Source organism: Ahaetulla prasina, chromosome 3 (genome assembly GCF_028640845.1).
Source record: "Ahaetulla prasina isolate Xishuangbanna chromosome 3, ASM2864084v1, whole genome shotgun sequence".
NCBI classification, from domain to species: Eukaryota; Metazoa; Chordata; class Lepidosauria; order Squamata; family Colubridae; genus Ahaetulla; species Ahaetulla prasina.
Window position 1 is genome coordinate 7,030,276 of NC_080541.1, and position 25,704 is coordinate 7,055,979.

At 45.4% G+C, this 25,704-nt stretch overlaps 1 protein-coding gene across 2 annotated transcripts in view; it reads right to left on the reverse strand.

Annotated features, from left to right (window-relative positions):
- The window catches only part of DENND3 (DENN domain containing 3), a 76,110-nt gene that overhangs the window by 15,112 nt on the left and 35,294 nt on the right, over window positions 1–25,704 (reverse strand). For both annotated transcript variants that reach the window (XM_058176409.1, XM_058176408.1), the window contains 10 exons: window positions 24,159–24,280; window positions 22,807–22,962; window positions 18,536–18,632; window positions 16,437–16,540; window positions 13,431–13,612; window positions 10,685–11,206; window positions 6,145–6,407; window positions 5,359–5,529; window positions 3,665–3,794; window positions 386–493 (listed from right to left, as the gene is read on the reverse strand). In XM_058176409.1, coding sequence (XP_058032392.1) covers window positions 386–493; window positions 3,665–3,794; window positions 5,359–5,529; window positions 6,145–6,407; window positions 10,685–11,206; window positions 13,431–13,612; window positions 16,437–16,540; window positions 18,536–18,632; window positions 22,807–22,962; window positions 24,159–24,280 — 1,855 coding nt within the window. The remainder of the gene's footprint in view (window positions 1–385; window positions 494–3,664; window positions 3,795–5,358; window positions 5,530–6,144; window positions 6,408–10,684; window positions 11,207–13,430; window positions 13,613–16,436; window positions 16,541–18,535; window positions 18,633–22,806; window positions 22,963–24,158; window positions 24,281–25,704) is intronic.

Sequence of the window (25,704 nt, forward strand, 5' to 3'; positions counted from 1 at the left end):
AAGAATTCTATTCTATTCTATTCTATTCTATTCTATTCTATTCTATTCTATTCCTGGCTTTCCTCCTGACTGTTTGAATTAGTGCTGTGCTACTGTGTGCTTATCTTGTTTTGCTGGAATTATTCTTAGCTTCTGGGACTCATTATTTTGCCCTGCTGGAGTGATTGATTTGCAGTCATTCTGCTTACAGCGTTTGGACTGGAGTATCTGCGGACAGAAGCTGCTGCAGGTTTCTGGGAGAGCTTTTCTCCACGTCGGAGAGTAAACGGGACGTTGGGGGCAAAGTTGGTGCCAATAAAGGGACTCATACTGGTTCTCTGGCTCTGTTGCCTTCGCGCCACCCCCAGGGTCATCACGTAAGGTGAGGCCACATTCAATATCATACCTGGTGTATATAGCAAGACTTCCACTGCTTGTGGGAATGTTTCACCAGCTGATGGGTTGATCTTGTGCTTTAGTGTTTCCGACGTGGTTTTGGGGACCATCATGGGCACTGGACAAAAAGGACAAATGCACATTTAAAGATGGTTATAGGGTCAAAAGGAAAAACTTACAGATAGAACTAAGAGAAGATAGATCAGGCTGGAAAGGCAACCTGTCCGCAGCGAAAGCCACGTATATAGCAATTCTTGGTATCCTTCATAACCAGGAGGTAATTATGGCCGCTTGCAACTCTGCACTTGGGCTACCAGCCAACACAAGAGTGTAAAGAAGGTCACACAATTCACACTACCAAAAGAGGATTATCTACTGAGTGGTGCGGTGTGGCCTAGAGGCAGAGCTCTCGCCTCACAATCAGGAGGCTGTGAGTTCGATCCTAGGTACAGACAGATATTTCTCTCTCTGGACACGTTGAGATTACTGTATATCAGGGGTGAAATCCTACCGGTTCGGACGAGCCGCTAGGGATTATGGGCATCTGTTCGCTGAACCGGTAATTACCCCTCCTTGGCCCCACCCACGCCCGGCCAGTCGCTGCTCACCTCTTCCAGCTGCTCAATATTCGACAGAATTCAATGTTAAATGCAGCAGAGAGAATGCTAACTTTTCTCCCTCCATCCTGCTGCAGCCTGTCCCTTTTAAGGTAGTCCCCAGGAGGGAGGGGGGCAGGAAGGAACCATAAAGGGAGCAGCAGCTCCGTTCTGAATGGAGGGAGAAAAGTTAGCATTCTTTCTGCCACAGAATTCAATATTAAATGCAGCAGGGAGAATGCTAACTTTTCTCCCTCCATTCACAACAGAGCTGCTGCAACCTATCCCTTTAAGGTAGTCCCCAGGAAGGAGGGGGACGGGGGGAGGAGCAGCTGGAATGGAGCCGATTTTGTGAATCCCCTTCCCCATTTTCCTGCCTGTCATCCAGGGGTGAAATGCTCCCGGATCGGACCAGCTCGCACGATCTGGTAGCGATGGCGGCTGCTAGTTCGGAGGACCAGTAGCAAAAGTTCCTGGTCCTGACCCCCTGCCTCTGCTAAGCCACACCATCAGCAGAGGGGTTTTTTTTTACTTTTAAAAGCTGGTTTTGCTTCAGCAGAAACATTAAAAGCCTTTAAAAGTAAAAAAAAACGCCTTTGAGGATCCTGCCCCTCAGCTGAGATCGGCAGAGACTTTAAATTAAAAAAAAAATATTAAAGTCTCCTCTGCCGATCTCACCTGAATTCCTCATCAGCAGAACCTTAATTGTGCTCTTATTTGTAGAAAACATGTTTTCTACAAGTAAGAGTAGGGATTCTAAGGCACTTACCTGATTACTGATGAACGCACGATTCTTTTTCCAGCCCGAAAGCAGTTTCACTTTCAGTCAGACAGAATCAATTGCTTAGCTAATCTATTTCCTCTGTGATCAACTGGCTGGCCTTGCTGGCTGAGGAACTCTGGGATTTGAAGTCCACAATAAAATAAAATAAAATAATAAAATAAAATATTTGTGCAGCTTTCTGAGATTTGGTGTGTTTCTGTAGTGTTTCACTCTAACTACACAAACACACAAAATCTCAGAAAGCTGTATGTGGCATTGTGTGTGTGTGTATGTGTGTGTGTGTCAGTTGTGGTGTGTGTGTGTAAAGTGTGAAAGTTGGTTTTTGGGCTTTTTGTGGCTGTGTGAAGTGTGAAGTGCAGCTGCTTTTACATTGTGTGTGAGTCAGTTGTGTTGTGTTGTGTGTGTGTATAAAGTGTGAAAGTTGGTTTTTGGTACCTCTTATTGTTTTTTATACTTTGTTTATTATTTTTATTATTTAGTGTTATTGGCCACGCCTACCCAGTCATCTGACCACCAAGCCACGCCCACAGAACCGGTAGGGAAAATTTTTAGATTTCACCCCTGCTGTCATCCATTCCTCAATCTCAGCACAGACTAAGGGAAAGATGGTAGGCAGGACTATTCCCCTCCCCATTTTCCTGCCGTTCGCGACAAGGAGTGGCTGGGAGGGGAGGGGCTGGTGAGGAGCCCCTCAATGTGAGTGATGTCGAGTTGGCCACGCCCACCCAGTCACATGACCTCTCCCCCCAACAAGCCACGCCCCCAGAACCGGTAGGGGAAATCTTTTAATTTCACCCCTGCTGTATATCTGCTGGATACAACTCCGCACTGGCGACAGGAAGGGCATCCGGCCAGTAAACACTCAGCTCCATTCAGTTGCCCAGACTCCACCCCGATGCAAGGGATTATGGGGTCGTTAAAAGATGATGATGAATTTTGTTAATTCTATTTCCTTAATTACCAGCAATAATATAGTTTCCACTCTCAATGTTATTACTTTCCCCATCATTTCAAATATCATTTTCTCCAATTGTTGCCAAAACTTTTTAACCTATCACATTTATACCACATATGTTCATAAGTCCCCAATTCCATCTCACATCTCCAACATTTTTTACTAATTTTTTTATCCATTTGTGACAATCTTACTGGAGTCAAATACCATTTCCAAACAACTTTATAATTATGCTCTTTAATCCTTATAGATAAGGTTCTCATAATTCTACTATTCCAATTCACATTCCAATCTGACTCTGGTATTTCAATATTAAGGTCTTTTTCCCAATTTGTCCTCATCACTCTTTGTAGTTTTTCATCAGTTTATGATCTTATAAACCCTGCTAACGAGTCCCTTTAGCCCAATTTCATCTTTCATAATCCGAGATACTAAATATTTAAATTCAGTTTCACATCTATTTATCGAATAGTTTTCCCTTAATTTTTTTGTCCATTTTTCTATCTGTATTTTTTCAATGATTAGAATTATGATTATAATAGGTAGAATTATAATAGCTAGATATTGGAAACTAGATGTGATTTTTAGAATAGAAGAGTGGAATTCTGAAATGTGGAAATTAGCTTTAAATGATAAAATGACATGTGATATTAAAATTAGAAGTGGTGTGTATAAAGAAGATATTTTCTGGAAGACTTGGAAACCATTTGTGGACTATGCGCTTGGAACATTGGACGCTTCGGTACCTGTACCTTGAGAACGTGGATTTTGGCAATCATGAGGATATATCCGAAGACCCAAATCTTCCTTTTTTTTTTATGTATAGCACAAGGGTGGAAAATGTATTTTCTTTTTTTTGTTTGTAACGTTTAAAATTATAATAAAAAATAAAAAATTAATAAAAGACGATGATGAAAAAGGGTATTATCTACTGTAAATGACCCATCAACTCACCTTCGTTCTTCATCCTGTCAAAGTAAGATAGCTTCGAAGCTGCGTAGATTATTTTGGAGGACTGCAGAGAACCCACTACCGCATCCATCAGCAGAACGTTGGTGAGGGCTTGTTGAAGATACTGTGGATCCTGAAAAAGAAGAAATGGGATGTTGAGATGAACAACCAGGGGTCACAAAACCCTGATTGCAACCTGCACATACTACGCACATGAGAATCATGAATGACGTTCTGGGCCTCTTAATATAGAATATTCTGCAAATCAGAAATCCAAATATGAATGCGGAATTGCAGGTTTTATTCCTTAAAACTAGAACTCTCCATTCTTGGGCAGAAGCAGCCCATGTTTGAGGTCCTGGAAGAGGCAAATTCAGTGGTGAAATGTAAAATTTGTTACTACCGGTTCTGTGGGCATGGCTTGGGGGTGGGTAATCTGACTGGGTGGGCGTGGCCAATTTTTTTTTTTTACTTTTAAAAGCATTTTTTCTGCAACCTCTTCGGCCAGAGGTTGTAAAAAAATGCTTTTAAAAAGTTCTGACGATCCCAGCTGAGTTGCCTGATCATCAGAACCCTTTAAAAGCATTTTTTACAACCTTTTTGGCTGAAGAGGTTGTAGAAAAAATGCTTTTAAAGGCTCTGGATCTCAGCTGAGCCGCGCGATCATCAGAGGATTTTTTGTTTTACTTTTAAAAGCATTTTTTCAGCCCAAGAAAAAATGCTTTTAAAAGTAAAAAAAGAAACCTCTGATGATCGCGCAGCTCAGCTGGACATCGGCAGGGAGGTGGGCAGGGATTTTTGCTACTGGTTCTCCAAACCACTCACCAGCATCGCTACCGAATCTGGCGATCCAGTCCGAACCAGGAGCATTTCATCCCTGGGCAAATTCAATTAAAATCCAGGGGGTTGGGCTACAAGACCTCCTTTCCAACTCTTTTGTTCTGAAATTCTTTGGATCCTTAAAGACGAATCAATATAATTGGTTAATAAAGCAGAAGGAGATATCTGAAATAAATAAATCCAGGGAGATGTAATGCTTGGTATCTTTAAATAACATTCTTTGGAAATGGTTTGGAAATTCGAAGAGCTAGAAACTATCTACTGCTCTTCCTATCTCTTCCTATCATTGTGAAGCAGAATTCACCAAGCATTGGATTGTTCGATAGGGAACGTGAGTGAAGTGGGGGGGGGGACACAGTAGCTCAGTGGCTAAGATGCTGAGCTTGTTGATCAGAAGGTCGGCAGTTCAGCGGTTCGAATCCCTAGTGCCGTGTAACGGAGTGAGCTCCCATTACTTGTCCCAGCTTCTGCCAACCTAGCAGTTCGAAAGCACGGGCATCGGTGGGAACCTTGACCAATTTTTTGCTATATCTGTGGAGCGTTATTCATTTACAAAGCAATTTTTGTAATGTTAGGGTTCTGATGTTACTTGCGGTGGGTCACAATAAAATCAAACCAAGGAACACGAATGCCTGCCAGAAAGAAAAAATTCGGAAGAATTGAAGAGAGATGAAGCTTCCAACAAATTGCCTGAACCAGAGCAGAGAAGACTTTATGCTTCATTAACATGGAAGCTCGGAGGACACTTGCTCAATTATCAATCTTGCCATCTGGAAAAGTCACATTAAATATGAATCTGAGAAAGTGAAAGATTGTAAAACGTTTGGACATGTTGTTAATTCACGCAACGTCCGAACCTTGTGATCATCTGCCATTTTCTTGCCGGCGCACATTTCTTTCACCATCAAGTGCCAAAGATCGCACTCGGATTTCAGATTTGCTTCAAAAACGTCCTTTTTGTACTTGACTTTTATCTTCAGGGTGGGAATCTTGAGGAGAAGAAAAGTGACGGTGGTATTCCTCACTTCCTGCAGGGGGAATATAGAAAAGGAAGAGCTGAGAACCAAAGTAAGTCCACACACATAGTTCTGTTTTCATCCAGGGTCGCGAGTGTGAATAACGGTCATAAATGATGTTTTCAGGTGCCGTTATAAACGCTGAACGGTCATGAAATGAATGGTCGCAAGTCAAACATTACCTGTGCTTTTGTTGGGCTCACCAGGGGTGAAATGCTACCGGTTCGCTCCGGTTCAGGCAAACCAGTAGTGATAAAAACTACCGGTTCAAACAAACCAGTACTAAAAAAAAAAAGGCTACCAGTTTGTGTGAACTGGTAGTTAAAAAAAGCTACCGGTTCGTGTGAACCAGTAGTTTAAACAAAGCTACTGTTTTGTCCAAACCAGTATTTCCGATGATCAGCTGTGCGGCGCGGTTTAGCTTCGCTAGAAAGCAGGAAAGCTAAATCGCGCAGCACAGCTGTTTCCCCCCCCCCCCGTTGCTATTCTACTTACCTACGGAAGTCTTCTTTTTCCACGTGAAGCACGCATTTGGCACATACCACCCATGCGCACACAGTATGCAGCACGCATACACGAGCAGTGAACCACTGGCGATCTAAGGAGGATCTCACCACTGAGGCTCACCTCTATATCTCTGAAAGTTGCGATGTCTTGATAGCCGGGACAAGCGCCTTCCGTCAACAGAAACAAGCGTTTCGGGGTCAGTGCGATTTTGCCAACTCCTTTGTTCGTTTTGACCGAGCTGGATAACTTGTAAACACACTCGTTTTTGTCCAGGTGTTCTATGACTCTCGGCGGCAGGTTGACATCCTGAGCTTCTGCTTCGGTTTCCTTCCAGTAGGTATAAAAGTGTTTAAATGTTTCCGGGTCAATTTGTTTTTGCTGCCCTTAAAAAAATTAAGAAAATGTTTACCGTGATGAACGTTTTTAGGTCTCCTGTACATTAGACGTTACAAAAAGAGGGGGGAAATGTCAGCTGCCCAGTATAGTATTAAAAGGATACTGTATACAAGTAGTAGGGACACGGTGGCTCAGGGGCTAAGACGCTGAGCTTGTTGATCGAAAGGTCAGCAGTTCAGTGGTTTGAATCCCTAGTGCCGCGTAACGGGGTGAGCTCCCGTTACTTGTCCCAGCTTCTGCCAACCTAGCAGTTCAAAATCAGGTAAAAAATGCAAGTAGAAAAACAGGGACCACCTTTGGTGAGAAGGGAACAGCGTTCCGTGCGCCTTTGGCGTTGAGTCATGCCGGCCACATGACCCCGGAGACGTCTTCGGACAGCGCTGGCTCTTCGGCTTTGAAACAGAGATGGGCACCGCCCCCTAGAGTCAGGAACGACTAGCACCTATGTGCAAGGCTGGGAACCTTTACCTTTTATACAAGTAGTCCTTAACTTACAACCACAATTGAACCCAAAATTAATGTTGCTGAGTGAGATGGTTGTTAAGTGAGTTTGGTCCCATTTTATGAACTTTCTCGCCAAGAGTTAAGTGAATCACTGCAGTTGGCAAGTTCGTAGCATGGCTGTTAAGTGAATCTAGCTTCTCCATGGACTTGGCTTGTCCCCGGGACACAGCGACCATCATTAATACCAATCGGTTTTCAAGCATCCGAATTTTGAGCACGTCACCGCGGGGATGCTGAGACGGTCGTAAGTGTGAAAAATGGTCATGTCACTTTTTTCCTAACTTTGAACCGTCAATAAATGAACGGTTGTAAATCGTTTACAGTCCTTGGTTTACGACCGTTTGCTTGGTGAACACTCCCAGTTATGACCTATCCGAGAAAGGGGAGCTATGACTCAACTCTGATGGTTGCTTCCTATACTTGCCGTAAGTCAAGGACCACCTTTAAACAGTTGTCCTGACCTTCTCTGGGATTATTTCCTCCTCCCTCAATTCCATTCATTCGCAAGGTTTTCCTTGTTCCGGGTGCCAAACTATCTTCAGAGGGACGTGCTATAAAGCGAAACTGACCAAGGGGCAGAAGGAAAGTGGCCATTGCTGCAGAAACTGTGGGTGGATGAGTAAAAGCCAAGGACAGGAAAGGAAAATCAAGGGGCAAAACTATGAGGACTCTACTTCCTCCTCCGCCCAGATTTCTGGATCTGAAAATTTATTATTGCTATAAAGTCAAGCACAATATCCTGATTGATGATGCCTGGCGGGTAGAAAGTTAATTGCATTAGATGGGCAGCTATAGAAAATGAATGAATGAATGAATGAATGAATGAATGAATGAATGAATGAATGAATGAATGAATGTTGTGACTTGTCCTCCCTCCTCTCCTCAGCCGGGCCCCTCCCGTCTCCAACCGGGCCTCCAGCCCCCGGCCCTGGCCCCATGCCTGGAGAGGATTCCAGAAGTGAAAGGACGATAAACCTCACTCATACAGCATGTGTTCCTTTGGCTCAGCCTTCAGAGGAGGAAGCCAGCCAGGTGGTGGAATTACCCGGGCCTACTCCCTCTGACCCCTCCCTTTCCCAGACACTGACAGCAGATCCAGCTGAAGACAATTTAGAGTGGGTGGACCCTCGCTTCCGGAGATCTGAGAGGCGACGCCAGCAGAAGGAACGGTGGGGCAGGCCTGGATAAATGCTGAGTCATGGAGCCACACCCCACAGCCTATATAAAGGACCTGCTTTTGGCATTCCAACCTTGAGTCAAGCAAAGTTTTCTCTAGTTTGCTGCTACCAGACCCTATCGCTGAAGTCACAACTTGGGACTCCTGCCTGCCCTGATAAACCTCGAAGGAACTTGGCAAGCTGCAAAGGCTTCGTTGCCAAGTTTGTTACGGACTCCCTTGACTCGTTCGTGGGAGTGGGAGTGGGACACGACAATGAATGAATGAATGAATTTCAGTATTCCAATATTTGAGGGGCTGCCACAAAAGAGGAAGGGGTGAACTTATTTTCCAAAGGACCAGAAGGCAAGGCAAGAAACAATAAGATGGAAACCAATCAAGGAGAGAAGCAACCCGGAATTGAGGAGAAACTTCATAACAGTGAGGAAAATTAACCCGTGGAACAGCTTGCCTCCAGAAGTTGAGGGCGCTTCACTGTTTTTACGAAGACAATGGACAGCCACTTGTCTGAAATGGTATAGGGCCATGATGGTGAACCTGTGGCACGCAGAGCCGTACCTTTGGGCATGCAAGCTGTTGCCCTAACTCAGCTTCAGCGCGCATGTGCGCACCAGCCAGCTAATTTTTGGCTGCCCAGCCCATGCCGCCTCTCCCCTCCCAGGAGTCTCCACGTGGCCCTTTTTGGATGCCAGGTAAGTACAGGGCTCGCACGGAGACTCTGGAAAGATATTTTCGGCCTCCAGAGAGCCTCCGTGGGGGGGGGAGGCTGTTTTTGCCCTCCCCAGGCTCCAGGAAAGCTTCTTGCACCAACAAGAGAGGACACATCTATCCAAGTGTAGGATCCTGACTGTGGTGGCTGTCAAATAAAATTAATAAATAAATGCAGGTAGTTCTCGACTTACCACCACAACTGAGCCCCAAAATTACTGTTGCTAAGGGAGATATTTGTTAAGTGAATTTTGCTCCATTTTATAACCTTTCCTACCACAGTTGCGACCTTTCCACTGCAGTTGTTAAGTCAGTAACACGGTTTGTTATGTGAGTCTGGCTCCCCCGTTGACTTTGTTTGTCCAAAAGTCACAACACGCTGACAATGGGGATACTGCAATGGTCATTAAGCGTGAAGAATGTTCATAATCACTTTTTTAATCGCTTCAAACGGTCACTCAGTGAACTGTTGTAAATCAAGGACTACCAGTGAATAAAAATAGGATCTATATTCATGACAGAAAAACATAAGCGCTGGAAAAATTCTCACAAAATGTCTATGGAGATTCTCAGTCATCCAGGTCATGGTTGTCCCAAAAGTGCTTTTTCAAGAGGCAACTGGACTTTCTGGTTTTTCTCTGAAGACGTTTATTTCTAATCTAAAAAGCTTCTTCGATTCTGACTGGATGGTCAGAGGTGACCCTGAGGACACAGATAAACCTCCAAAAGGCCTCAAGGATCCTCTAAAAGGATGCAAATGACCACCTGTCTGCAAGGAGTATGAATCCTTCCATTCCCCACCATCCAGTCAGAGCTGAAGAAGCTTCTTGGATGAGAAGCGAAACGACTTCAAAAAAAATCCAGTTGCCTCTTGAAAAAAGCACCTTTGGGAGTATGTTGTGGTCCGCCAGCAGCCTGCGGAGCTGGCCACAGAGTCGGACAGCGATGAGGCTGAGGAAGAACATGGGCCAGTCCTGGAGGCTGGGGAAGACCTGGATGAGGGCTCTGCATCGGAGGCTGAGGTGGGGCCAGGGCCACTGGGGAGTGAGGTGCGGATTCCAGAGCCTCCAGAGACTGATAGTAGTGAGGCAGAGGAACAGGAGGAGCCTGTTCCTAATGCATGCATGAGAAGAGCTCCCAGAAGGCAAGAGCAGTTAAAGCAAAGAGGATGACTCGGGAGTAGGGCCAAGAGATGATTGGCCCCTTCCATAAGGCTTAAAAGTCCAGCAATGGCGTTTGGGCTCTTTGCCGGAAAACAACATCGATAGCTTTTTGTTGCATTTGTTTCATATCAGTGTCTTCTGAACGTTTGCCAAGAAAGACCTTTGGCAGTTTGCCTAATTGGACCAAGGTTGGTGATAGGAGTGAGGAATTGTGCTTTAATTTAGTTGAACTACCCTGGGATTAGGATGTTGAGCTTGTCGATCGAAAGGTCAGCAGCTCGGCAGTTCGAATCCCTAGTGCTGCCATGTAACGGGATGAGCTCCCGTTACTTGTGCCAGCTTCTGCCAACCTAGCAGTTCCGAAAGCATGTAAAAATGCAAATAGAAAAAATAGGGACCACCTTTGGTGGGAAGGTAACAGTGTTCCGTGCGCCTTTGCTGTTGAGTCATGCCGGCCACATGACCACAGAGATGTCTTCGGACAGCGCTGGCTCTTCGGCTTTGAAACGATGAGCATCGCCCCCTAGAGTCGGCAAAGACTAGCACGTATGTGCGAGGGGAACTTTTACCTTTACCTTACGCTGGGAATGAAGTAATTCTCAGCTGATCTAATAAAGTTTGTTTGTTTTTACACTGACTGAGTTTCCTACTACCTACTTGGGCCTGGGTCACAACAGAGTAAATGTTTCTCTTGCTTTTTGCCCTAACTTACCTACGGTTAACGCATCAAACAACCGATGGATCGTGTCAGTATCTTTGACAATGCCCGATTCCTGGATTCGCTTCACGAAGTCGTTCACCTGCATGTGAGTTTTGGGCAACTCAAATTTCTTCACGTGGTCATCGGTTTTGGTGACCTCTCTCTGTTTGTCCAGTAGATGACTGATCAACCTTTTCAGTTCGGGCTTCTGATCTGCCTGGGAGCGATCCAGAGGCGGGAGACCTTCGATCATTTTTCTCACGAGGTCCGTCGGGAATATCCGGATGTCCGTCTTGTACAGACTTTGGAAGTCCGAAAGGGCACTTAGGAATTTCCTTTGCATCAGACTTATAAGTCCCCGAAGGTAGAAATATCTCGCTAGAAGGGCAGAGTTCTCCGGAGACAGAATGGTGATGGCCCTGCTGAGATGGTTACTGAAGTCGACGTAATAGGACTGGACGCACTGTCCCAGCAGTGGGAAATGGATTTCTGGAATCTTGAAAGTGCTGATGGGTTTCGAAATCGATCTTTTAGCTAGAAAAAAAAGGAGAAGAAAGAAGGAGAGAGACGATTGAAGGTGCCAAGGGTTCCTGTTAATATTCTGGTTTTATTTTGAACCTTTAAATTTTTCTTCTCCACAAAGAGATGGATGCAAGCAAATCAAGAGATGAGGGGTCCTTGGTGGTCTCTGAGCTCGGTGGACTTTCTTGCAGATGTTTCACATGATGAGGTTAACCTAGTTTGGGTAATGAAACCTCTCCAAGAAAACCACCAAGAGAACTCCAAGGACCCCAAAGTCTTCCTCCTCCTCCCACTTCTACTCTACCTTTCCTCCTCCTCTTCTTCTCCCCACTTGGCAAATCCCCAAACTGTTACCTAGCTTGGTAATGAAACACCTGCAAGAAAACTATCAAGCTCAGAGAACACCAAGGACCTCAGAGTCTTCCTCCTCCTTCCTCTACTCTACTCTACTCTACCCTTCTACAACGCTACAGAGCACTGCACACTAGAACAACTAGTTTTTTCCCCAAACGCCATCACTCTGCTAAACAAATAATTCCCTCAACACTGTCAAACTATTTACTACATCTGCACTACTATTAATCTTCTCATCGTTCCCATCACCCATTTCCTTACACTTATGACTGTATGACTAACTTTGTTGCTTGTATCCTTACTATTCATGTTTATATTGTTTCCTGATTGCTTATTTGCACCCTATGACTATCATTAAGTGTTGTACCTTATGATTCTTGAGGAACGTATTTTTTCCTTTATGTACACTGAGAGCATATGCACCAAGACAAATTTCTTGTGTGTCCAATCACACTTGGCCAATAAAAAATTCTATTCTATTCTATTCTATTCTATTCTATTCTATTCTATTCTATTCTATTCCTTTCCTTTTATGTACACTGAGAGTGTATGCACCAAAGACAAATTCCTTGTGTGTCCAATCACACTTGGCCAATAAAAAATTCTATTCTATTCTATTCTATTCTATTCTATTCTATTCTATTCTTTCTTTTATGTAAACTGAGAGCTTATGCACCAAGACAAATTCCTTGTGTGTCCAATCACACTTGGCCAATAAAAAATTCTATTCTATTCTATTCTATTCTATTCTATTCTATTCTATTCTATTCTATTCTATTCCTTTTATGTACATTGAGAGCGTATGCACCAAAGACAAATTCCTTATGTGTCCAATCACACTTGGCCAATAAAAAATTCTATTCTATTCTATTCTATTCTATTCTATTCTATTCTATTCTATTCTATTCTATTCTATTCTATTCTTTCTTTTATGTACACTAAGAGCCTATGCACCAAGACAAATTCCTTGTGTATCCAATCACACTTGGCCAATAAAAAGTTCTATTCTATTCTATTCTATTCTATTCTATTCTATTCTATTCTATTCTATTCTATTTCTATTCTATTCTAGCCTAGCCTAGCCTAGCCTAGCCTGCATTCTATTCTATTCTATTCTATTCTATTCTATTCTATTCTATTCTATTCTATTCTATTCTATTCTATTCTATTCTATTCCTTTTATGTACACTGAGAGCGTATGCACCAAAGACAAATTCCTTGTGTGTCCAATCACACTTGGCCAATAAAAAATTCTATTCTGTTCTGTTCTACTCTGTTGTTGTTTTGTTCTGTTCTGCACTGTGCCCGTGCTGTGTTGTGCTATTGTGCCTAGTTCTCATGAACTAGGTCTATGTGCTAAAAAGCTGAGGAAGGGTTAAAAAAAAGAGCGTTAAGTACTTTTGTTTCCACACGGAGTCTGCTTCTGAGCTTCGCGCTTGATGCGGAAAAGAATGAAACTCTGATTTACTGATTAGGTTGATAGATCCTTATAGAAATGGCTTGTTCATATTATTATGAAAAGGCGAAAAGTTGCGATTTGATGATAATGCCTTATTTTACTGCAACAGAGGCAGTCGAAAGTCCATATTTCTTTTTCTTACCCTTCCTCACTTCTCTTCCCCCTCTTCCTCCCCACCGTTTTCCAACTAACTTTTTGTATTTTGTATCTTATTTTATCACTCAATAAAAAATATATTAAACCAAATAAAAACTTGAGGCAGGCTCTGGCTCTTCTCTGTGGTTTTATGCCGTATTTCAAATTATCTGAGCCTTTTCTTCTCGCTGGCTAACCCACCACGTGAATAACATCAATCAATGCCCCGGTTTTCCCCTCAAATAAGTCAAGGGGCCATGGCAGCTGGGAGGCGTTTCTTCATCTTGCCTTGTGTAGTGTTTATACTTCGAAGGGATAAATTCCTCGTCGGGCCGTCGCTCGCCTTAATGTCGTGCAGATCCGGCAGACTCATCCCCATGCGCCTGCTGAGCATGTACTGAGGATTAAATCTTTTAGCAATCATTTTCTCCATCGTTAACCTTCTTGGGTTACCAACCAGGAAGTTGAATCTAAAGGGAGAAACATAGAAATTGGTTCTGGACTTACAACGCTTTGTTTAGCGGCCGTTCGAAGTTACACAGCACTGACAAAAGGGACTCAGGAACGTTTTTCACACTTACGACCGCTGCAGCATCCTCGGTGGTCGGGGGATGAAAATTCAGAGGCTGGGCAACTGACTCATATTTATGACGGCCGCAGTGTCCTGAGGGGGGTCACGTGATCTGCTTTTGCGTCCTTCTGACAAGCAAAGTCAATGCTGGAGCCAGATTCACCTCACAACCCTATTACTAACTTAAACGAATGCAACGATTCAATGGTGGCAAGGAAAGTCATAAAATGGGACACGCTCACTTAAGAAATGTTTCACTTAGCAGCATAAATGCAGGGCTCAGTTGCAGTTCGTAAGTCAAGGACTACCTGTATATGTATGCACACATCGGACGAATAGGTTGTAAAAAAAAAATGCTTTTAAAAGTAAAGAAAAGAGGCTCTGACGATCAGGCAGCTCAGCTGTGATTGTCAGAGCCTTTTTTTTTTAAACCTTCTAAAAGCATTTTTTAAAAGAAGCGGCAAGCAGGGAAGCTGTTGTGTCTTGCCCGCTCTCACCGCAGCCGGGGCCTTCTTATCTGCTTCCGAACGCTGAGGAATGTCCTAGTATGCCTCCCGGCCCCAGCTCTGGCTCCATGCCCAGACAGGCTGAGGAGGAGGAAGCACCTCCCGGCCCCAGCCCTGGCTCCATGCCAAGGCAAACGGAGCAACTAGACCCCCTCCCCCTCCCCCACAGCATGTGAACCTGAGGGAGGTCAATTACCAACAGCTGCCGACTGGAGTGACCCTCCCTTCAGAAGAATTGATAGGCGGCGGCGTCAGAAGGAAGGGAGGGCAAGCCTGGATAAGTGCTGAGTCATGGAGCCACACCCCATGGCCTATATAAAGGATCTGCTTTCTGGCATTCTCTGAGTCAGGCAAAGTCGAACATATCTTGCTGAAGTCACTTTCTGGTCTCCTGCCTGCCTTGAGGACTTTGCTAGGACTTTGGCAGAGCTGCAGAGGCACGCCTGATTCGGATTTCCCTGACCCGGCCGTCAGCGGAGGAGTGGGACACGACAGAAGCGGACAATTGGATGGGCATGAGCGGGGGGGTGGTTTATCCAAACCACCCGCCACCATCACTACCGGATCGGCCGATCCGGTCCGAACTGGGAGCATTTCACCCCTGCCCCAAACCCATACGTACATACAGCACCGATCATAGCAGCGCAAGAGCAGGCACTAAGCCTCAGATTCACAATGGAGCCCAAACTACTTCTTGTGAAGTGAGCCATTTGTTAAGTGAGTTTTGCCCCTGTCGTGTCCCACTCCTCCGCTGACGGCCGGGTCGGGGAAGTCCGTATCAAGCGTGCCTCTGCAACTCTGCCAAAGTCCTATCAGAGTTCTCAAGGCAGGCAGGAGACCAGGAAGTGACTTCAGCAATCCAAGGTAGACTTTGCCTGACTCCGAGAATGCCAGAAAGCAGATCCTTTATATAGGCCATGGGGTGTGGCTCCATGATTCAGCACTTATCCAGGCCTGCCCCTCCCTTCCTTTTGCTGACGTCGCCTCTCAATTCTCCGGAAGCGAGGATCTCTCCAGCCTCCAGCTGTTGGTAATCTGAGCTCATGAATGGCTTCACATTCTTCAGGCTCACATGCTGTGGGGAAGGGGTTTAGTTGCTCCGTTTGCCTGGGCATGGTGCCAGGACTGGGGGCTGAAGACGTCAGGCCCTTCGTCTTGCTCGGCCTGTCCAGGCATGGTGCCAGGGCTGGGGCCTGGAGGCATGCCAGGACATTCTTCCGAACTATCAGTGTCTGGCAGGAGATAAGAGGGGCCCGGCTGCGGCAGGGGGAGCGGGCAAGACACAACAGCCCCGTTTTACGACCTCTCTTGCCACAGTTGTGAAGTCCGTCACCGCCGTTGATAAGTTAGTAAAAAAACCAGGTTGTTAAGTGAATTCTGGTCTCCCCCTTGACTTTGCTGGGTCAGAAGGTCGCAAAAGGAGATCGCATGATCCAGGGACACTGCAACCATCATAAATATAAACCCATGGCGAAGCCAGAATTTTGATCATATGGTTATGGCAGGGGTCTACAAACTTGGTTCCTTTAAGACTTGTGGACTTCAACTCCCAGGAACTTAAGTCCACAAGTCTTACAGGAGCCAAGTTTGCAGACCCCTGTCATAACCTATCAATCATTCCCCAGGACAAAACTACAGTTGTGCATTTACGCAGACAAGAATGTAACCTATGTTGTTGTGTTTGCACCCCCTGAGCCGGGCCCCCTGCCAGAAAGTGACTTGGAAAGTGAGGGGGAAGGGCCATCAGGACTTACCTCGGGAGCACTGGCTTCCCTGGCTCAGCTCCAGGACCCAGAAGCAGGCCAGGTGGAAGAGATAACAAGGCCTCCGTCCCCTGACTTTTACCCCCACCCACCCCCGGCCACGCCTGTAGACCCAGCTGACGGCAATCAGGCTTGGTTGGACCCTAGATTTTGTAGGCAGGAGAGGCGGGAACAACAGAAGGAGCAGTGGGGCAGGCCTAGGAAGTGCTGAGTCATGGAGCCCCACAGGATATAAAAGGCAGCGAGAGCTGCTGTGTCTCTTTGTAACAGGCAAATCCACTGATTAAGAACTGAAGTTTGTTTCTGGGTGACTCACTAGCGTCGCGGAAGATAACGGAGGCTCTTGGCAGACGCTGGCTATTCTGCTGCCAGGGCTGATAGTGCCAGCTAGTTAAGCCATCACTCGGACGGAGGCGAGGGAGGACAGAACAGATGTGATGCAGAAGAGGTTTACCTGTCTTCTTCATTTTGGGTGCTCTGCTCCAGGTAAGCAAAGGCATCCATCCTTCTGTTAAGGCGGGCTTTGAGAAAAGAGTGGAACATGTACGTTTCCAGTACCTGCAAAAACACAAGAGAAGACATTACCCACAGTACAGGTAGTCCTCGATTTATTCATTTAGGGACTGTTTGAAGTTACAGGGGCACTGAAAAAAGTGAGTTTTGAACATTTTTCACACTTATGACTGTTGTAACATGGCCACATGCTCAAAACTGGCCCACTTGGCAATTGCTTCATATTTATGACGGGGTCATAAATATCCCCGAGGTCATGTGTGATCCCCTTTTGGGGACCCTCTGGCAAGCCAAGTCAATGGGGAAGCCAGATTCATGCAGTTATGATGTTTCTAACTTAAAAACTGCAGTGACTCATGTTAACAGCTGTGGCAGGAAAGGTCGTAAAACGGGGCAAAATTCATTTAACAAGTGTCTTGCTTAACGACAGAAAGTTTGGACTCAGCTGTGGTCGTAGGTCAAAGGCTATCCGTATCTCCATTGTGCTAGATGTGGGGTGTCAAACTCAATTTCATTGAGGGCCGCATCAGGGTTGTGTTTGAACTTGGGGAGGGGGTGTGTGTGGCCCGGGTATGTGTGACCAGCTCAACGTTGTGTCGGGAGCAGTATGCTGGCCTGAGGGTTCTGCCAGTGAAAACAGGCTCTGTTCTGTCTCCTTCCCCACTTCGGAGCAACGAGCTGGCCTTCAGCCAGTGGATTCACGGCTCTTATCAGTCCTGGCAGAGAAATCGCAGCTGCCTGCCAAAGTTCAAACAAATGACTCACGTAGCAAGACTTTCAGCTCTCTTTGAAGCAGTTCAGCTAATTTTTGCTTCCCGTGGAATGAGAGCAGTCCCAAAGCTCCTTATATATCCTGTGGAGCCCCACCCTTCCCTTTGATGACACCGCCTCTCTAATCTTCCTCTCTAATCTTCCCTTTGATGATGCCGCCTCTCTAATCTTCTGAAGCGCGGGTCGATCCAAGCTTGATTATTATTATCATCAGCTGGGTCTGAAGGCGTAGCCTGGGGAAGGGAGGAATCAGGGGATGACGGCCTCATTACGTCCTCCGACTGGTCTGGTTCTGGCTCCTGGAGCCGGGCCAAAGGAATCGGTGCTCCCGAGGTAAGCCTTACCGGCCCTTCCCCTCACTCTCGGAGTCACTTTCGGGCATGGGGCCAGGTTCGGGGCTGGAGTCACAACAGGCTCCCGAGCTCAGTTTCCGGCCTCCTGCAACCATCTGCCAGTGAAAACAGGAGCTCGAGAGGGCCACACACAACATAATAAATTTAAATAATAAATAAATAAAAATAAGAATAGAATAGAATAGAATAGAATAGAATAGAACAGAACAGAACAGAACAGAACAGAACAGAACAGAATAGAATTCTTTATTGGCCAAGTGTGATTGGACACAGAAGGAATTTGTCTTGGTGCATACGCTCTCAGTGTACATAAAAGGAATAGAATAGAATAGAATAGAATAGAATAGAATAGAATAGAATAGAATAGAATTTTTTATTGGCCAAGTGTGATAGGACGCACAAAGAATTTGTCTTGGTGCATCTGCTCTCAGCGTACATAAAAGAAAAGGTACGTTCATCAAGAATCATAAGGTACAACACTTAATGATAGTCATAGGGTACAAATAAGCAATTAGGAAACAATCAATATCAATATAAATCATAAAGATACAAGCAACAAAGTTACAGTCATACAGTCATAAATGGAAGGAGATGGGTGGTGGGAACGATGAGAAGATTGATAGTAGTGCAGACAAGAATCATAATGTACAACACTTAATGATAGTCATTAAGTAATGACTAATTAAGTAATCCAATATATAAAATAGTATATTCTAAAAGTGAATTCTATAGTTATGCATATTTCAGACAAATGACTTCAGTAAGTCTAACGATTATATTGGCAGATCATCCTAAAACCTTTTGGTTATGTATACTTTCAAGATCAAATTATATATAGATCAAATAAACATTTGGTGTTTTTTTTTTAAATCGCAACATGAACTAATAGAACAATTTACGTTAAGTTCCAGCTCACCTTTCTGTAAAAAGGCTGGTCATTTATTGCTCTTGTCTTTAAGAATTCTTCACTGTTAAAGACTCTGTGCTCATAGTTCAAGTGGTCTTTCACCTCCCTGTTGATAAAACGGGTTTATCACAAGAATAATAATAATAAAAAATTAGGAGTACGGATAGAAACATTATCAATGGGAGCACTTTTCTCTCTTTATAAAAATTCTTCCTTTCTTTGGAACATTTTGCATCCTGAAGCTTTGGTGTATTTTAAAACCAGGGATTCCCAACCTCTCCCCCACACCCGGGCTGCAGCTTGCCAGAAGGGGCTGCGGAAACAAGTGAAGCTCCATCCGTGGGATGCAGGCAGAATGCAAAATCACAGATCTCTGGTCCATGGAAAAAATCTATAAATATTAAAATTGGAAATGTTCACCAGTTGGCATTAAAAGACAACAGTAGTGTTTAGAAGAAGAAGAAGAATTTGCAAAAAAAGCCTTATCGCTGGTCTTATTAAGCCAAGGGCGTAAATCAGGGGTGTCAAACCAGACCCTTGAGCCAACTCTGCTGGTCAGTTTTTGGCCGCAGCAAATTCTGGAAGTATAATTTAAAATGGCCCTTTTAATGCAGCTCAGCTCCTCCGCATGGGGGGGGAATAATGAAGGGAGGGGGCAGAGGAGGCGGCGAGCGGGAAAGAGGCTGCTGGCCGTGCCTGCCCCCAGCAGTTCTACCCTCGCCGTCCTCGGGCCGCCATCGAGAAACAGGTGAGGAGGTTCTGTCTCGCCTTCCTCGGGCAGGGAATAACGAAGGGGAGGCGGCGGCAGCGCGAAGAGGCTGCTGGCCGTGCCCGGCCCAGCAGCTCTGTCCGCCTTCCTCGGGCAGGGAATAACGAAGGGAGGGGGAGGCGGCAGCGCGAAGAGGCTGCTGGCCGTGCCCAGCAGCTCTGTCCTCGCCTTCCTCGGGCAGGGAATAACGAAGGGAGGGAGGCGGCGGCAAGCGAAGAGGCTGCTGGCGTGCCCGCCCAGCAGCTCTGTCCTCGCCTTCCTCGGGCAGGGAATAACGAAGGGGAGGCGGCGGCAAGCGCGAAAGAGGCTGCTGGCCGTGCCCGGCCCACCAGCTCTGTCCTCACCTTCCTCGGGCCGCCTGGTGAGACTCCTCGCGCCTCCACCCCTTGGGCAGGGAATAACGAAGGGAGTTTCAAGTTCATACCAAATACAAAACAAAGCCAAGATCAGGGTGTCCAAACTTGGTCTCTTTAAGACTTGTGGACTTCAGTTCCCAGAGTTCCTCAGCCAGCTTTGCTGGCTGAGGACTCTGGGAGTTGAAGTCCACAAGTCTTAAGGGACCAAGTTTGGACACCTAACAAGATGAATGAATATGAAACATTTTCCCCCCTTAAATGAAGATGATATCCACATATTGTTGCTTTTTAGTAGACTGACTGTATCCATCTGTATTGTAATGTCCCAGGTTTTCAGGCCTCTGATATAGTCTATTTACCACGAGTCACCAGAAATGGCAGCACCAAGAAACGCAAGATAGCAAGTGAGTGTAGAAGATTTCAAACACGGTGGGAAAATGAATATTTCTTTAAAGAAATCAACGGAAAGTGTGTCTGTTTGATTTGCAATGAAGATGTTGCCGTGATGAAAGAGTATAATGTCCATCGGCACTATGAGACCAAGCATCAGAGCTACGCATCGTACACAGGTGCCAAACGAGCACAGAAATTCAAGCAAATGGCAGCTAGCCTGCAAGCTCAACAACAGTTTTTATTTCGTGCTAACAAAATACAGGAAAACGCCACAGCAGCAAGCTATGAAGTCGCAAAACTTATTGCCCAGCATGGCAAACCGTTCTCAGACGGTGATTTCATAAAGCAGTGCCTCATCAAAGTCACAGAAGTAATGTGCCCGGAAAAAGTGCAGGATTTCAACAACGTGACCTTATCCAGAAATACAGTGGTGCGGAGAATCGAGGACTTGTCAGCTAACCTGAAACTTCAGCTGAGAAAAAGCTTGTGCTTTTGATTTTTACTCGATAGCATGCGATGAGAGCACAGGCATACAGACACCGCACAGCTTTTAATTTTTTGCGGAGTCGATGATAATTTTGCTGTACGGAGGAGCTGCTTGATATGATGAGCCTAAAAGGCACAACGACAGGTGGAAATATTTTTGACGCTGTGTCAGAGGCAGTTGAAAAGATGGGGCTTAAATGGGACAAGCTCTGTGGAGTAACAACGGATGGAGCTCCGGCCATGACAGGTGAGCGCAAAGGAATGGCATCCATGGTGTGCGTCAAGGTAAAAGAGAGCGGAGGTGAGGCTGTTAGGATGCACTGTATAATCCACCAAGAAGCACTGTGTGCCAAGACTGTGCAGCTGGGCGATGTGATGAACACTGTTGTAAAAACTGTCAACATAATTCGAGCTAGAGGACTGTACCACAGGGAATTTCAAGCTTTCTTATCTGACATGGATGCTGAATACGGGGATGTACTCTACCACTCTGATGTGCGCTGGCTCAGCCGTGGCTCTGTGCTGCAGCGGTTTTATTCGCTGAGATCAGAAATCGACAATTTTTTGAAAGAGAAGGACCGACCTCTTCATGAACTGAGTGACCCTCTGTGGCTGGCAGACCTGGCATTTTAGTTGATCTTACTCATCATCTGAATACACTGAACAAGAACCTACAAGGCAAAGAACAGCTGGTATCACACCTGTATGCGCACATGAAAGCCTTCTGTGTAAAGCTCCGCCTGTTTGAGACACAACTACGAAGCTTTAATGCTGTACACTTCCCTCGCTGTCTGAAATCAAGTCTGCTTTTCCAAAGGCAGACCTTTCTGCTAAAAGGAGAAATATGTTTCTGTAATTACATCTCTCGTGACAGAATTCAACCAGCGTTTTCAAGATTTTTCTGTCATTGAAAAACAAATCAAGCTGTTCTCGACCCCCTTCCTGGTGGATGCAGAAGAAGTGGAGGAGAGTCTGCAGTTAGAACTGATTGAAATGCAATGTGATGATTCTCTGAAGAGTCAACATCAGCTTCTCTCCCTCCCTGACTTCTATCAGAATTTGGATCATGCCAAGTTTCCTCTGATGAGACGCCATGCAAAAAGAATGATGAGCCTGTTCGGCTCAACATACATATGTGAACAAACATTTTCTCTGTTAAATCAGAACAAAAGCAGACTGAGATCCAGAATGACTGATAGCCATCTCTGTGAAGTCCTTCGTGTCTCAACCACCAAACTTTCTCCTGACATCCCAGCCATCCTTCAATCCAAAGGACAGCATCACTGCTCCCACTGAGAGCAATGTTCTTCACATTATAGGCGAGTTAGAAATACACACAGTAATCATGTGTCAATATGTCACCTTTTGTGTGTGGCCTGGGCCACACATGAATTTACTAGGCTTATATACTGTTTGTTGTCCAGCCGCATGCCTTTCTGAATAATTATATTTAAAAATATTATATTAAAAATCAACCGTGGTGAAGAGAAGCAGTTGTGAAATGAGTGATATGGTTGTTAAAAATGCTGCAATGGGCATAAATGTGAGGATGGTCATAAGTGTGAGGACTGGTCAAAAATTACTTTTTTTAGCCCTCTGATTCTATGCCCATAGCCACATCCACTCAGTCACATGAGCAGTTAGCCACGCCCACCAGTCACATGACCACCAAGCCACACCCCAAAATAAGCCACGCCCATTCCCCCCCCCCCCCGGTGGCCCGGGCCTTTGCTTATTTTATACCCCTGGCGTAAATTCACGGATCCTCAAAAGAATCCATCTAGAATTCTCTCTTGAGGCGCAAAAGGGCAGCCTCCCGTAACCCCTTCGCTTAAAGAAGAGATTCCGTTTTTGAACAGATGATGGTATGAAGGAGGAAAGGGATGCTGTGGCTCAGTGGCTAAGACGCTGAGCTTGTGGATCGAAAGGTCAGCAGTTCGGTGGTTTGAATCCCTAGTGCCGCGTAATGTGGTGAGCTTGTTCCAGCTTCTGCCAACCTAGCAGTTCGAAAGCATGTAAAAAAATGCAAGTAGAAAAATAGGGACCACCTTTAGTGGGAAGGTAACAGTGTTCCATGCGCCTTGGGCGTTTAGTCACATGACCACAGCAACGTCTTTGGACAACACTGGCTCTTCGGCTTTGAAACGGAGATGAGCACCGCCTCCTAGAGTTGGGAACGACTAGCACATCTGTGCGAGGGGAACCTTTACCTTTACCTTTATGAAGGAGGAGGAAAGAGCTAAAGGCCTCTGAAAGGAAATCTTTGGGATACCCACCTAAAGATATTGACGATTAACTGCAGGGCAATCTGTTGAATTTCAGAATTCAGCTTGCGCTGCCAAGTTCTCCGTCGCCCTTGGATTTCGATGAAGTCCGTGAAGGTGCCCAGATGGCAGGCTTCGAGGTCATAGTGCAGCTGAAGGTTTTCAGACCTGCGGGAAGAAGAGCATGGCTCGTTACAAGGAGCCAATCAATTAGAACAGAGCTGGAAGGGACCGTGAAGCAAGGGTGAAATTCAAAAATTTTCCCTACCGGTTCGGAGGGCGTGGCTTGGTGGGCGTGGCAGAGGAAGGATATTGCAAAATCCCCATTCCCACCCCATTCTGGGGTGGGTATTTGCCGGTTCTCCGAACTACTCAAACTTTCCACTACCGGTTCTCCAGAACCTGCTGGATTTCGCCCCTGCCTTGGAGGTCGTCTAATCCAACCCTCTACTCAAGCATGAAACCCTATCATTTCAGACAAATGGCTGTCCAGTCTCTTCTTAAAAACCTCCAGCGATGGAGCTCCCACAACTTCTGGAGGCAAGTTGTTCCACAGGTTAATTGTCCCCACAGTTAGGAAGTTTCTCCTTAATTCCAGGTTGCGTCTCTCCTTATTTAGTTTCCACCCATTGCTTCTTGTCCTGCCCTCAGGTGCTTTGGAGAATAATTTGACTCCCTCTTTTTTGTGGCAGCCCCCCAAATATTGGAATACTGCTATCATGTCAACCCTAGTCCTTTTTTTCTTTTGTGACTGTAATCCTAACCCAGGGGTCAGTGACCCGCGGCTCTGGAGCCACCTGCAGCTCTTTCAACCCTCTGCTACAGCTCCCTGTTGCTGGTCAGTTCCACAATTGATAGGACAGGTAGAGGAAAAAGAACGCTGTGCTAGGAGGAGACTCTATGGTGGGGGAACCGGACTTCCAGTCGGCAGAGGAAAAAGGACGCCGTGCTAGGAGGAGAGTCTATGGTGGGGGAACCGGACTTCCAGTCGGCAGAGGAAAAAGGACGCCGTGCTAGGAGGAGACTATGATAGGGAAACTGGACTTCCAGTCGGCTCCAAAATTGAACAGGAGCTTCCGGTTAGGACCTTTGTGGCTCTTTGAATGTTTAAGATTGCCGACTCCTGCCCTAACCCTAACCCTAACCCTAATCCTTGACTTACGACCATAATGGAGCCCAACATTTTTGGCTTTCCCATTGGCTTTGCTTGTCAGGAGGTTGCAAAAGTCATAAATACATGCCAAGCAGTTTCAGCCATTAACCCTCATCCTATAAACCAAGGTTTGTGAATCGAGCCACCTCTTTTCTTCTGGACTTTTCAGGACCTTATTCATGGAGGCAAGCAAGATAATCTTGATTTTTACCGTGTTATAAAAATCCTGGCTGCTTCTACTGGAACATCTGGAATGTCAGTTTCCTCTTCGGAGGACTTGGACTGAGCGATATCGCCAGTATCGATGTTAATTAGAATTAAGTCATCGGCTTCCTGGTTGTTACAAAAAAAAAAAGATAGGAAGGTTGATAGTTAAAAATAGAAGTTAACAATCCATGATGGCAGATGTCACCCTTGGTAGGAATGGATTTCCAGAGGGAAAAAAAATTGCAGACTACGGGAACCATTTGCACTATTCAGGTGACCCTGAGGACACAGATAGACCTCCAAGTGGCCTCAACGACACTCTAAAAGGATGCAAACAATCAACTGTCTGCAAGGAGTATCAATCCTTCCATTCAGAGCTGAAGAAGCTTCTTGGATGAGAAGCGAAACGTCTTCAAAGAAAAAACAAGAAAGTTCAGTTGCCTCTTGAAAAAAGCACCTTTGGGACAACAGTGGCCTGGATGACTGAGAATCTCGACAGACCCATATTTTCTTTTGTATTTTTGTACTTGACATTATTGTTCGAGTCTGCAGCAATCCAACCAGCACACAAGTAAAGAATTCAGAAGGGTTCATTTATATAAGAAACTAATTTATATACAATACCCATACAGCAGAAGCCAGAACCAGAACTCAGCAGACAGAAGCACAGAGATCAATAATCACAGAAGCATTCATATATATACAGATCAGTGAACCTAAGACACGCCCAGGCCCTGAGCCGTCTGGGTCACCAAACAGTCCTCATTGGCTGACCTTTTACCATGTCTATTCCAATTCATGAACTCTTATGCACTGACAATTATAGTTTGATAAACTAATAATTTTTTTTGGAAACAAACAATAGACCAAGGTGGGAGGTTCCCTGAGCATCTTTACAGAAGGCTAACAGGTTTGTTTGGTTTTTTTTTTTACATTTATATCCCGCCCTTCTCCGAAGACTCAGGGCGGATTACAGTGTGTAAGGCAATAGTCTCATTCTATTTGTATATTTTTTACAAAGTCAATTATTGCCCCCCCAACAATCTGGGTCCTCATTTTACCTACCTTATAAAGGATGGAAGGCTGAGTCAACCTTGGGCCGGGCTTGAACCTGCAGTAATTGCAGGCTACTGTGTTCTAATAACAGGCTTCTTAACAGCCTGAGCTATCCTGGCCCTTTGGGTTGGGGCCATTCTAATCCCCAGAAAGCAGGGAAAGAGAAAAAAACTCATCTCCTAGCCTCCGTCAGTTGACATTCTTTGGCTGACGGATTCTGCGTTTGATCGGAGAATCAAATGCCCATCCTATTTGATATGATTGGACGGGTAGAAACTCTTAGAAAAAGGCAATCCCTCAGGTACCCTGGTCCCAAGACACGTGTGGCTTTATAGGTAACTACCAGCACTTTGTTCTGACCTAGCTCCCCAAACACGACCAACCCTCTGAAGTGAACTCAAAGATTCCTTTATTTGGAGTGCTGACAGCCCCAGCAAAAATGTTTCTCTCTCACCTCAGGCTAATAAGTCCGTCCGGCAGGGAGATGAATAGTT